Source organism: Neomonachus schauinslandi, chromosome 5, assembly GCF_002201575.2.
Source record: "Neomonachus schauinslandi chromosome 5, ASM220157v2, whole genome shotgun sequence".
NCBI classification, from domain to species: Eukaryota; Metazoa; Chordata; class Mammalia; order Carnivora; family Phocidae; genus Neomonachus; species Neomonachus schauinslandi.
This window is the reverse complement of record NC_058407.1, coordinates 45,138,164-45,151,612: the sequence shown is the minus strand read 5'-3', so window position 1 is coordinate 45,151,612 and position 13,449 is coordinate 45,138,164. Positions and strand designations below refer to the sequence as shown.

The window sequence follows — 13,449 nt, the reverse complement described above, 5'->3', positions numbered from 1 at the left end:
TAATTTCATTCTATTTCTGGCAGGATTAATAATTTGTATTGATTAACATCACACCCTTCAAATTAGAAAGCTGAATATGACTGCTTTCTAAAGACAGTACAAGTCTGGGTTTGGAGTTGTGGATTTTTGGACGTGTAATTTGTTCCCCAGAAAGTGCTAAAGAGTTAAGGACAGAACCCAGAATGAGTGCAGCTTGGATTTTTTTTGTAAGGTGCCTGGTACTTTAATGCTTTTTAAATATTTTCTCAGTGAAATTACTTAGGAATCTCAACTTTTTCTTAAATGAAAAAGAGAATAGGCAACACTTGACCAATATATGCATGGGAAAGAAAGTAAGGAACTCTTCTTATGTGCTTCAGTTAGGTAAAGTGTTTTATTTGGTTCTTTAGGATTCACTTACTTTATTAAGGTTCCAGAGTCTGTTTAGTGTTAATAGTATCACAGAATTTTAGATTGCATTGTTAATGATACCAAACTTTTCTGGGCAAAATGAGTGTCCTTTTTTCTACTATGAGAACTATGAAGCTCTTTTTGGGGGGGCGGGCAGAGGGAGAGAATTTCAAGCAGACTCCCTACTGAGCAGGGAGCCTGATGTGGGGCTTGATCCCTTGATCCATGAGATCATGATCTGAGCTGAAACCAAGAATCGGAGGCTTAACCAACAGAGCCACCCAGGCGACGGGAGAACTATGAAGCTCTTGATTATTGTTTTAGCTGAGACTTAGGTGAAAGTATGCTAACATGTAGTTTCCAGACATGTCTCTGATCTATTTCTCACTAAAGCTTGAGATTTTAACGGATTTCTTTCCCTTAACTTCATATTGTGGCCCCAGATATAATTATCTAGTTTAACCTCTTGTTTTGAAAATTGATAAATTGAAGTCTGGAAAGGTTATAGTTTATACTTCTGCAATTTCCTTTTTTACTTATTAAAATTATTTTTTATTACTAAGCAATGTGTAACTGTATTTTAGCTTTGAAATATTCAAGTATGTTAGAGGCATTAACATAGACTGTTACAGTTTTCTTTCAGCCTTTCCATATCCCATTCTCTTTCACAAGTAATCTCTGTTAACAGCTTAAAGTGTGTCCTTCCAGAACTTGTTCTGGGTATTTTAGAGCAATTTAGAGAAGCTTTTAAAAATACATAAATGTCATCATACTATATATAATTGGCAGTTTTTTCCATGTTTGTTTGTTCATTTAATCTATCATATCCTTTCTTAATTCCTGAATAGTATTCCCCATAGAATGACTATCCCAGGAGATATTTGATCATTTCCCCTGTGTGGGTATCTAGATTCATAACTTCCCTTTCCTTTTTTTCTCCCTCCCTCACCCCGCCTGATGTTATAAATAATAGTGCTGTGAATAGTTTTAAGCATATCTTTATGCACATGTGTGAATAAATCTGTGTACTTTAAAAGTTTTTATCTTTATGGAAACAGTATAGAATTGTCTTCTACTGCTCCCCAACTCATGCTGTCCCCAGTCTTTGCCTTCTGCTTAATGCTGGTCCGGTGCTTAACGACTATTTCAGTGAAGGCCATCTTGGGTTTTTGAGATCAGAATTTCTCTGGTGATCTTGATTACTAGAAGGACTCTTTTCCTGACATATAACTTCATATCACAAGTGACTAACGTAACATGGGAATAACAGTAAAAGTAATGTACTTTATAACATAGTAGCTAAGAGCACAGTTCTCTGGGATCCGACTGCCTGGATTTTAATCTCCACACTGCTCCTTAACCATCCCTTACTATTTGCATCAACGATCTTAGGCAAGTTATTTAATATCTTTTTCAGTTTTCTCATTAACACAAATGGGCTTTCCATTCTAATGATGTAGTAGGATACAGTTATAGAGCCTGTGGTCTAGGGTTAGGGGGATTAAGCTATAACGTGTGGAGTTCCTGGTGCATAAGTATTCCATAAATGTTAGTTAAAAACAGGAAGATGCATACCCATTTACATTCATAACTAGGGTGTGATGGTGATGGGTTGTGAAGGTGCTTGTCTTGCATGGTGGTTCCCATGGTATTCTGAATAGTGAGATGGTAAATATAAAATGTCCATACTACTCAAAGCAGTCTACAGATTTAATGCAATTCCTATCAAAATACCAACAGCATTTTTCATAGAACTAAAATAAATAATCCTAAAATTTGTATGGAATTGCAAAAGACCCCGATTAGCCAAAGAAGTCTTGAAAAAGAACAAATTTGGAGATATCACAGTCTCAGATTTCAAGATATACTGCAAAGCTGTTGTAATCAAAACAGTATGGTACTAGCACAAAAATAGACACACAGATGGGTGGAACAGAACAGAAAGCCCAGAAATAAACCCATGTCAATTAAGCTTCACCAGAGGAGGCAAGAATATGCATTGGGAAAAAGGCAGTGTCTTCAACAGGTGGTGTTGGGAAAACTGAACAGCTACATGTAAAAGAATGAAACTGGACACATTTTCTTATAATCTACACAAAAATAAAACCAAAATGGTTTAAAGATCTAAATATGAGACCTGAAACCATATAAATCCTAGAAGAAAGCATAGTAGTAATTTCTTAGACATCATTTGTAAAAACATTTTTCTAGATATGTCTCCTCAGGCAAGGAAAACAAAAGCAAAAATAAACTGTTGGGGGGGCGCCTGGGTGGCTCAGTTGGTTAAGCGACTGCCTTCGGCTCAGGTCATGATCCTGGAGTCCCGGGATCGAGTCCCACATCGGGCTCCCTGCTCAGCAGGGAGTCTGCTTCTCCCTCTGACCCTCCTCCCTCTCATGCTCTCTGTCTCTCATTCTCTCTGTCTCAAATAAATAAATAAAATCTTTAAAAAAAAAATAAAAAAATAAAAATAAAAAAAAAATAAACTGTTGGGACTACCTCAAGATAAAAAGCTTCTGCACAGCAAAGGGAACAATCAGTAAAACTTAAAGGCAGCCTATGGAATGGGAGAAGATATTTGCAAATGACACATCTGATAAAGGCTTAGTATCCAAAATAAATAAAGAACTTATGCAGCTCAACACCAAAGAAACCAAATAATCCAATTAAATGGGCAGAAGACACAAATAGACATTTCTCCAAAGAAGACATACACATGACCAGGAGACACATAAAAAGATGCTCATCATCATGTATCAGGGAAATGCAAATCAAAATCACGATGAGATATTATCTCACGCCTGTCAGAATGGCTAAAATCAACAACACAAGAAACAACAAGTATTGGCGAGGATATGGAGAAAAAGGATCCCTTGTGCACTGTTGGTGGGAGTGCACACTGGTGCAGCCACTATAGAAAACAGTATGGAGCTTCCTCAAAACATTCATAGAATTACCATAAGATTCAGTAATTCCACTACTGGGTATTTACCCAAAGAATATGAAAACACTAATTCAGAGGGATACATGCATCCCTATGTTTATAGCAGCATTATTTACAATAGCCAAAATATGGAAGCATCCCAAGTATCCATTGATAGATGAATGGGTAAAGAAGTTGTGGGGGCACCAGGGTGGCTCAGCGGTTAAGTGTCTGCCTTCGGCTCGGGTCATGATCCTAGGGTCCTGGGATCGAGCCACGCGTTGGGCTCCTTGCTCAGCGAAGAGCCTGCTTCTCCCTCTCCCTCTGCTGCTCCCCCTGCTTGTGCTCTCTATCTCTCTCTGTCAAATAAATAAAAAAATCTTAAAAAAAAAAGATGTGATATACACCCTCCCACACACACAATGCAATATTACTCAGCTATAAAAAGATGAAGTTTTGGCATTTGCAACAACATGGATGGATCTAGAGGGTGTAATGCTAAGTGAAATAAGCCAGTTAGAGAAAGACACCATATGATATCACTTATATGTGGAATTTAAGAAACAAAACAAATGAACAAAGAAAAAGAGACAAAAAACAAGGCTCTTAAATATAGAGAACAAACTGGTGGGTACCAGAGAGCCGGTGGTGGGGGATGGGTGAAGCACGGGAAGACGGTTAAGAGAGGGTATGTGTTGTAATGAGCACTGGGTATTATATAAGACTGATGAATCACCGACCTGTACCCCTGAAACAAATAATACATCATATGTTAATTAATTGAATTTAAATTAAAAAAGAAAAAAAGTACACTTATGATGAGCACGGAGTAATGTATAGAATTGTTGAATCACTATGTTGTACACCTAAAACTAATATAACTATGTTAATTATACTGGAGTTAAAAAAAAAAAAAAAGAGGTCTACATAAATAGAAACTTACACTCTATTCCAAACTTCTGTATGTGAAAAGTACTTAGGTCTCAAAGTGATTATTTTATTTCTCTTATTTTCATAATGAAAAAAAATGTAATTGTTTGGGAAATGGGTCCCAGGAATGGAATCTTAAATTTATAATATTCTGCTAATAGAAGACAAGACTTAACTTTACATGGTTCAGTTTACTCAGGAATTAGCTTCAGTCTCCCTTATATTCCCACAGGATATTGTTCAGGACCATGTCTTAATCATATCTATATAGCTATAGTCTTTTGCATGCTTTTACATATAGAAGCACTCAGTAAATATTTGTGTGCATGAACTACTTTAATCGTTCCTAGAAGTCCTCATCATTACTCCTTAAAATTCCCATGTTACTCCCTGAATTTCTATGCCATTGTGCTACAAAAACACACTGAAATGATCTTACAGTAAAACATGTACTGTATTTCATCTGTTCTTATTCTTGAATGTTTTCATGGCCTTTTTCAGTTTGAATCCAATATTTTGCTTAACGTTTGTTAAAAATGTATTTTAAGTGGAATTCACTTGAGACACATTAGCAATTACTGTGACATCTTTGTTTATGGAGAAGATCAAGATTGTGATTATCACTAAACCAGCAAACTTCCATAGAGCAGACTACCTTCCAGTTTATCTTAATTTGAAGTGCTCTTAAGCCTGAGTGGTATTTTTAAAATAATACGTTTATATATGAAATAGTCAGAAATGTGGTTCAGGCATTATATGAAAATACATAATTTTTTTTAACAAATGTCGAAATCTTACTGAATAATAATGGTGTGATTCTTTTTTTGTTGTTCCAGATTATATATGAACAGGAAGGGGTCTATATTCACTCATCTTGTGGAAAGACCAATGACCAAGACAGCTTGATTTCAGGAATATTACGTGTGTTAGAAAAGGTATGTTTTTAGTAAGTGATTTTATTTAATAATTGTTTATGGCAGTGGTGTATCTTCGGGGCATTATCAGTAAGTTTGAATTTCATGTGTAAGGTGAAATTACGTAATTGAACAGTGGTTATAAATTTAACATGAAAATGATGTTGAAAAATATGTAATCTCTACACTCAGTATGGGCCTCGAACTTACAAGCCTGATATCAAGAGTCCCATACTCCACTAACTGAGCCAGCCAGGCACCCCAGGAAAATAATACTTTAGATAAGCCCGTAAAATGGCATGGAATATTAAAAACTTATGTAAAAGTTTCAGTATTACAAATTTTTGTCATGAAAAATAAGCAGAATTTAAAAATGTACATAACATTTATTGTCAAATAGTGGTTTACTTGTGATATTGCATATTTAAAATGCTAATATTTAAGGGTTTAAAATTTTCATTTTGCGTTCAGGGAATTAAAAATAGGTAACTAAGAATGTAAGATATTGCTGACTAGTAAATATAGTCCATAATTTCTTTCTCTAGGATGCTGAAGTAATAGTCGACTGGAGACCATTGGATGATGCTTTAGATTCTTCTAGTATTCTCTATGCTGGAAAGGTACTTAAGAAAGAAAGGGTGTGGCTAAAGGAATGCCATTTTTATTTTTTTGTTTTTGTTGTTCATTCATCATTCATTTATTCATTTATTCATTCCACTGTAAGGAATGCCATTTTTAAAACAACTTCTTTGAGCTATAATTCATATGCCATAAAATTTACTCCTTTAAAGTGTATAAATTCAGTGGTGTTAGTATATTGAGTTGTGTAACCATCACCAATATCTAATTTTAGAACATTTTCATTACTCCTAAAAGAAAAACTCTGCCTTTTAGTAGTACACCCCTCATTCCCAGTTAACTTCAGCCTCCTGCAACCACTTTTTATCTCTGAGAATTTGCCTATTGTGGACATTTCATCTAAATGGAATCATACAATATGTAATCTTTCATGACTGGCTTCTTTCTCTTAGCCTGTTGTTTTTAGGGTTTATCCATGTTATAACACCTCTCAGTTCGTTTGTTCTTTTTCTTTTTCTTTCTCCTTTTTCTTTTCTTTCTTTCCTTTCTCTCTCTTTCTTTCTCTCTCTCTCTCTTGCTTTCTTTCTTGCCTTTCTTCTTGCCTGCCTGCTGAACAACATTGCATTTATGGAAATACAGTAGTCTCCCCTTATGCATGGGGGATACATTCTAAGACCCCCAATGGATGCCTGAAACCACAGATACTATTGAACCCTATACATATTATGTTTGTCCCTATACATACCTATGATAAAGTTTAATTTATAAATTAGGCAGGTGAATGACGTAGGCATTGTGAAGTAGTGTTAGGCTACTAATTGTATGTATGTACTGTCAGAAGGTGGATCATCTGTTTCTGGATGGACCATTGTTGACTGCGGGTAACAGACTTTGGGTAACACACTGTGAAAGAGAGAAACCGTGGATATGGGGTCAGGGGTGGGGGAACTACTGTACCACATTTTGTTTATTCATTAGTTGATGGATATTTGTGTTGTTTTCATTTTTTAGGTTAATATAAATAATGCTGACATGAACATTCATACACAAGTTTCTGTGTGGATATATATTTTTCTTTTAAAAACCTAAGAGTGGGATTGTTGGGTTATATGATAACTATGTATTTGCCATTTGTATCGTGTGTTGACTCACTGTGGAAGGTAGAGATTTCTGTTTTATCTCTAATTCACCCTGAAACTCAGGCTCAGTTCTCTGCATTTCTTCTCAAAATATCTATCTATCTTTCTATCATCTATTTATTTTTAAAAGATTTTATGTATTTATTTGTCAGAGAGAGAGCACAACAGGGGGAGCTGCAGGCAGAGGGAGAAGCAGGCTCCCCGCTGAGCAAGGAGCCTGATGCGGGACTCAGTCCCAGGACCCTGAGATCATGACCCACCAAAGGCAGATGCTTAACCAACTGAGCCACCCAGGCGCCCCTGTAGATGAACTTTTAATTAATTCTTGTTTTCAGTGTGTTACCCCTGTGCTCAGTGTGCTTGGTTTCTCGTAATCCAGAAATAATCTCTTTTATTTTCTCTAATGGATAACCCTCCAGCCTTCTGGACTTTTGTTAGTACTCTTCTTTTTAGCTTGACCTCTATCCTAATTTCCAGAAGTACTTGATCAACCAGTTCCAAGCCTTTGTGCTGGTGGGGCTCTATAGATGCTGCTTAGCTCTCCTCATTGATTTCATTCATTCAGTTTTCCTCTCTATTTTTCAGTCTGTTTCTATTTCTTAATTTTTCTTGTGCCTTTATAATATCTTTCTGTTCCTACAAATTTTCCTTTTTCCCTTTTTAAAAAGAATTACAGTAGCAATATATGAATACATTCTTGTAAAAATACTCAAATAATAGAAACAATAGAAATTGAAGTCTTGCTTGACTAGAATCTTGTCGTCTGTCCCTGTTTAGTGTGTATCTTTCCAGACTTTAATCTGTTCATATTTTATTATCGATCTATCTAGACCTAGTTTTTTTTCTCTGTTTCTAATTGCATATGCTGCCTGTAGTTACACTGCAAACATTGTTTTGCAGCTTCTTTGTTTAATTTACTATTATTTAAGAGTAAATAAATATTAAAATATATCAGTTTTTAAACTATGGCTTAGTATTTCCTTGGCTACCCCCTAGTTTGTTTATTCATTCCTTCACTGATGGGTATTAAGATATTTTCAGTTTTTCATTTTTACAGTGTTGCAATGAAAATTCTTACATATGCCTCTTTGTGTACATGTGTAAGTATTTCTCTGGAGTGGATGATATAAAGAGAGTTATTGTAATGACACACATGTAGAGCTTGAATTTTTTTTTTAAGATTTTATTTATTTATTTGACAGAGAGATAGCACAAGCAGGGGGAGTGGCAGGCAGAGGGAGAAGCAGGCTTCCTGCTGAGCAGGGAGCCCGACGCAGGCTTGATCCCAGGACCCCGGGATCATGACCTGAGCTGAAGGCAGATGCTTAACTGACTGAGCCACCCAGGCGCCCCCCTAGTTTGAATTTTAATAAATAATGGCTATATTGACCTTTTGGAGTCAGTAGTAATTAGCACTGTCATCAGCAGTGTGAGATACTAGGTCTTTACGCTGTCTTTCATATTTTATTTTTTACTTGAATGGGTCAAAAAATTGAAATTCATCTTAACTTGCTTTTCTTCTTCTTTTTCTTTTTTTGAAGATTTTATTTGAGAGAGAGAACGAGCGGGGGAGGGGCAGAGGGAAAAGGAGAAGCAGAGAGCCTGTCGCGGGGCTCGATCCCAGGACTCTGGGTTCACCACCTGAGCCGAAGGCAGATGCTTAACCAACTGAGCCACACAGGCATGCCTCCTTTTTTTTTTTTTTTTTTGAAGATTTTATTTGAGAGAAAGAGAGCATGCATGTGCAGGGGGTTTGGCAGAGGAGGAAGGAGAGGGAGAAGGAGAGAGAGAATCTTGAGCAGACTCCATGCTGAGTGTGAGCCTGATGTGGGGCTCGATCTCAGGATCCTGAGATCCTGATCTGAGCCGAAACCAAGAGTCAGACACAACCAACTAAGCCACCCAGGTGCCCCTTAACTTACTTTTCTTTGATTGTTTCTGAAGTTGGACATCTTCCTATGTGTTTGTTGCTTCATATTTCTTCTTTGACTTGCTTGTGCATACCATTTGCTTGTTTTTCTGTTTTGATATTTGCCAGTTTCTAAATAATTTGGTAGGTGTTGTTTTTGTATTCTGGATGTTTTTCTTTTGTCTGCCATATATTTTGAAAACATTTTCACTCAGTCTTGTTTATCTTTAACTTAGGTGTGCTACTTTTTATAGTATAGGAATTAAATATTTTGATTTAAATTATTAATATGGAATTTTAGACATTTGGTTTTATTCTCTTTTAAAATAGTAAGTTCTTTAGAATTATACATGTAGATATGTTATTTGTAGCTCTTAGCTAATTTTGACTGAGAAATATGCAACCAGTGGTGGCTTAAATAAAATAGCCACCATTGGTTATTTTCCTCAAATAACTACAAATCTACAGGTTTGGAGTGATTCTCCTGTTTTTTCTCTTACAGTCATAACATGGCTGCCATATTTTTAGGCATCATAGCTACATTCAAAGCAGGAGAAAGGGGAAAAGGGATGAGGCTTTTCTATTAGGAAAGCAAAAGCATTTCCAAAAGCCCTGTAGTTGACCTCTGCTTTTATTTCATTGACAACCCTAACTGCAAGGGAATCTGGGCAGGCTTTTCTTTTTTTCTTTCTTTTGTGGAGGGGGGTAAGGGAGGGTGGGTGGAGAAGTGGGGGCGGGGATGGGGTGGGTGGCAGGTAAAGATAGGCAAGAAAGAAAAGGATAGGAAATAGTGGTTGTTTTTCCCACCAGTAATGTCTGTCACAATCTCCAAACTTAATTTATGTAGAAGTTGAGAATATATTGTTAATTGAAATTAAATTCTAATTTTAGTCCCTAAATATTTCATATGTTATACTTTTTTTTAGGACTCCAGTTCAGTTGTAGAGTGGACGCAGGCCCCAAAGGAAAGAGGTCATCGGGGATCGGAACATCTGAACAATTATGAAGCAGAGTGGGACATGGTCAATACAGTTCCGTCTAAAAAGAAGCCACATACCAATGAAGGTATGAATTAAATCTTTTGAAATCTTAAACTGATTTGCTACAATATAATAAAAATAAAAGTGCAAAAAATTCTTTAGTGTTTCTCTGTCGCAAGGATGATTTGGTGCTTTAATACATAGAACTCATATTTTAGTTATATTCCCTCTTCATCTCTCTTTTTGTTTTGTTGGTTGTGACTTTATAAAAAAACAAGGTTTTAAAAATACGTGTTCTGTTTTGTAGTTATTCATGGCAGAAAATAGAAACACTTTAAAAAATTGCTTTAGATGTCTCTCATGCACATTTTTCTAGCATTAAAAAAAAAACAAAAACAGCATGTTGTTTCGTCCTAAAGCACCAGGGGGAGATGGAGTATACCACTAAACAATACTGTTCTAATTTCAGTGCTTACTGAGATCTTCACAGCTCATTACAATATATGTTCAGTGACTGTTCTCCTTTATATACTACATGTATATATTTAAATCTGTGTTTCTGTGTGATGATTATCTACATGTAGATAACAAAAAAGAGCCAAGCTAACAGCCTGATAGAACACATATACTACACCAAATATGATTTGTGATTCTTTTAAAAATAATAAATACTTGTACAGAGTTAAAATGTTTTTTCCTTATTGATTAATTTGTGTTTTATAACTAAAAAGACATTTAATGTCTTACTCATTTTAGTCTGAGTTTATGATTTACCCACATTTCCCAGATTCAGAAAAGCTGGCCACAATTGGCTGGAATATGTAATGCTACATTTATATAGCGTTGTTACCCAGTGAATCTGATTTTCATATATGGCCTGGGGAATCATTCTCATATACAGTAGTTACATTTTGTACTGTATCATTTCTTGGAAACAGTGGCAATTAAGAAGTTAATAGTAATTCATAAGCTTTTGGTGAATTAAAATCAGCTCATGCTGGTGTGTTGTTTTTTGTTTGTTTTTCCTTTTTGGCATTCTTTTTCTATTGAAAGGGAAGGTTCTTACCAGAATAATACAAAGTATTAAGGTAAGACCACTGGGTTTTAATGTATTTGGCATGGGAAGTGGTTTTTAACTGCTCTAGATTAGATCTTCAGGATTAAGTTTTGTGAATTGTGCTTTTTTTTGTTTGTTGTTGCCTAATATCATTGAATCCTTGAAAATGAAAATGACAGGCTATAGGAAAGAACAAAGGAATGAGTTTTCAGAATTTCATAAAAGAGAAGCATTGCGTGTATGAGAAGAGCATAATCTGACAATAAACGTCTTTTTAGATTAGTGGTTTTCAACTTTGGCTGCACATTGAAATAACCTGGTTAGGTTAGGCTTTTTAAAAATACTAATGCCTGTGTTTCATCCCAATGAATTAAATCAGACTCTGGGGATGGAAACTGGGCATTTCTATTTTTTAAATGCTGTCCTGTTGATTTTAATGTACAGAACTGAGAACCTGTGTGTAGCTGTGTAGTTTAGCAAAAAACCACAGATGTAAATACTGCTTATATGACTTGGCCATGAACTGTGACTTATAAAGAGCCTTTATTTAGCAATTATTGAAAGTTAAGGAGACATTTTCTTTTTTTCTCTGTATTTAAAAAATTTTATGAATATGTATAGCAGTAGAAAACAATACTGAATATAGTATGGCCCAGTATGCATACATGAGCACATATTTGACGGAACAGGAGTTATGAAGTGTAGTGCATTCTTTTTTTTTTTTTTTTAAAGATTTTATTTATTTATTTGAGAGAGAGAATGAGATATAGAGGGTACGAGAGGGAAGAGGGTCAGAGGGAGAAGCAGGCTTCTCGCCAAGCAGGGAGCCCGATGCGGGACTCGATCCTGGGACTCCAGGATCATGACCTGAGCCGAAGGCAGTCGCTTAACCAACTGAGCCACCCAGGCGCCCAAGTGTAGTGCATTCTATTCCACCCCATCCCATCCCTTCTTCTCCCAGACTGTCTCATCCAATTATATTTCATCAAAAATTCTTCCTAAAGGGGACACTTTCTAAGCTTGATGTTTCAAAACTCAAATTTATGCCATTATGAAACATTTTTATATGTTTAAAAAGTATTTTTTTCTAATTTTATTCATTTTATAGTTTTCACATTTTATACCTTTTACTTTTTTTTTTTTTTGACAGAGCGAGAGTGAGAGAGGGAACACAAGCCCGGGGGCAGTGGGAGAGGGAGAAGCAGGCTTTCCGCTGAGCAGGGAGCCTGATGTGGGGCTCGATCCCAGGACCCTGGGATCATGACCTGAGCCGAAGGCAGACGCTTAATGACTGAGCCACCCAGGCACCCCTACTTTTTACTTTTTTGTTCGACAAAGGAAATTGGGACAAAACTTAAAAAATTGACTATCAAAGACTTAACTTTCCTTATACTTTTTAAGAGTTTCTATTATGAAGTCTTTGTTTTTATATAGCAGATCAAATGTTTTGAAAATGTTTCTTACCAGAACAACAGACTTTCATCATGTTCTGTACACCCATCCAAATAAAATGTCATGTCCTCAGTGTTAATTCTATTCAAGACATATAGGGACTTACTGAACTGTTTTAGTTTTACACTTATGCTATTATGGTTAGTTTTCCCATGTCATTGTGTTGGGGATACTTCTTATGTGTATTTGGTAACATCATTCATCAAAACTAATGTGTTGTTTTTTTTTAAAGATTTTTATTTATTTGAGAGAGAGAGAGTAAGAGAGTGTGTGGGCACAGAGGGAGAATGAGAGGGAGAAGCAGACTTCCTGCTAAGCAGGGAGCCTGATGTGGGGCTTGATCCCAGGACCTTGGGATTATGACCTGAGCCAAAGGCAGATGCTCAACCGACTGAGCCACCCAGGCATCCCAGAACTAGTTAGTTTTATTTACTTTTCTTCAAGAGAGAAAAGGAAATTCTGAGTTAACTCTTGGATTCATTAGGTTTCCTTTGTGTAACCCTTTCTATTTCTGGTTAGCTATTGGTAGTAGACTAAATCGCAGGTTTCTTTTATGTTGACTTGGTACTAGGTTATTCATTTATTCAATGCATCTTTGAGTACCTACTATGTGTTATTTACCCTTCTAGGCATTGGGGATATAATTATGAACAAAATAAAGTTCTTGTTCTCATGAAACTTACTATATTCAAGTAAAGGGGCTTCCAGAATTGACTTGTAATGTTTCTTTCATTGTTTATCAGAGCTTCAAGTGAGGAAATGTGTAAGGCATTTTCTATTCCATATGTGATGTGTTTCTTCCACTAACATGGGAAAAATCTGTGTAAAAATTTTACTTTTGAATATGCACAAACTCCTGAAAATTCATATAGCTTGCATGTATTTATATTCTCCATATGATTTTCATGCATTAATTTTAAGATTAAGTCTTTCTATGTAATTTAAGAATTTAATTTTAAAAACTGACTATATCTAGTTTTTCGTTGCTTTGAAAATATTTTTGGTCTTTGCAAATAATCTAGTAGTCCTAAATACATTAACATGTAAATGATTCAGGGAGACACTGAAATTCTAGAATAGTTTTCATTTTGATATTAGCTTGTAGTGGTGTTATGAGCTCTATGATATAAATTCTAGTGAAATATGATGTATGGTAGTCAAGTTGGCACATGGCAC

The 13,449-nt window shown here is 35.8% G+C and overlaps 1 protein-coding gene across 7 annotated transcripts in view; it reads left to right on the top strand.

Moving 5' to 3' along the window:
- Window positions 1–13,449, top strand: part of TBC1D15 (TBC1 domain family member 15) — an 82,156-nt gene that overhangs the window by 21,955 nt on the left and 46,752 nt on the right. For all 7 annotated transcript variants that reach the window (XM_021678580.2, XM_021678586.2, XM_021678585.2 and 4 more), the window contains exons 2-4: window positions 5,080–5,178; window positions 5,703–5,777; window positions 9,711–9,849. In XM_021678580.2, coding sequence (XP_021534255.1) covers window positions 5,080–5,178; window positions 5,703–5,777; window positions 9,711–9,849 — 313 coding nt within the window. The remainder of the gene's footprint in view (window positions 1–5,079; window positions 5,179–5,702; window positions 5,778–9,710; window positions 9,850–13,449) is intronic.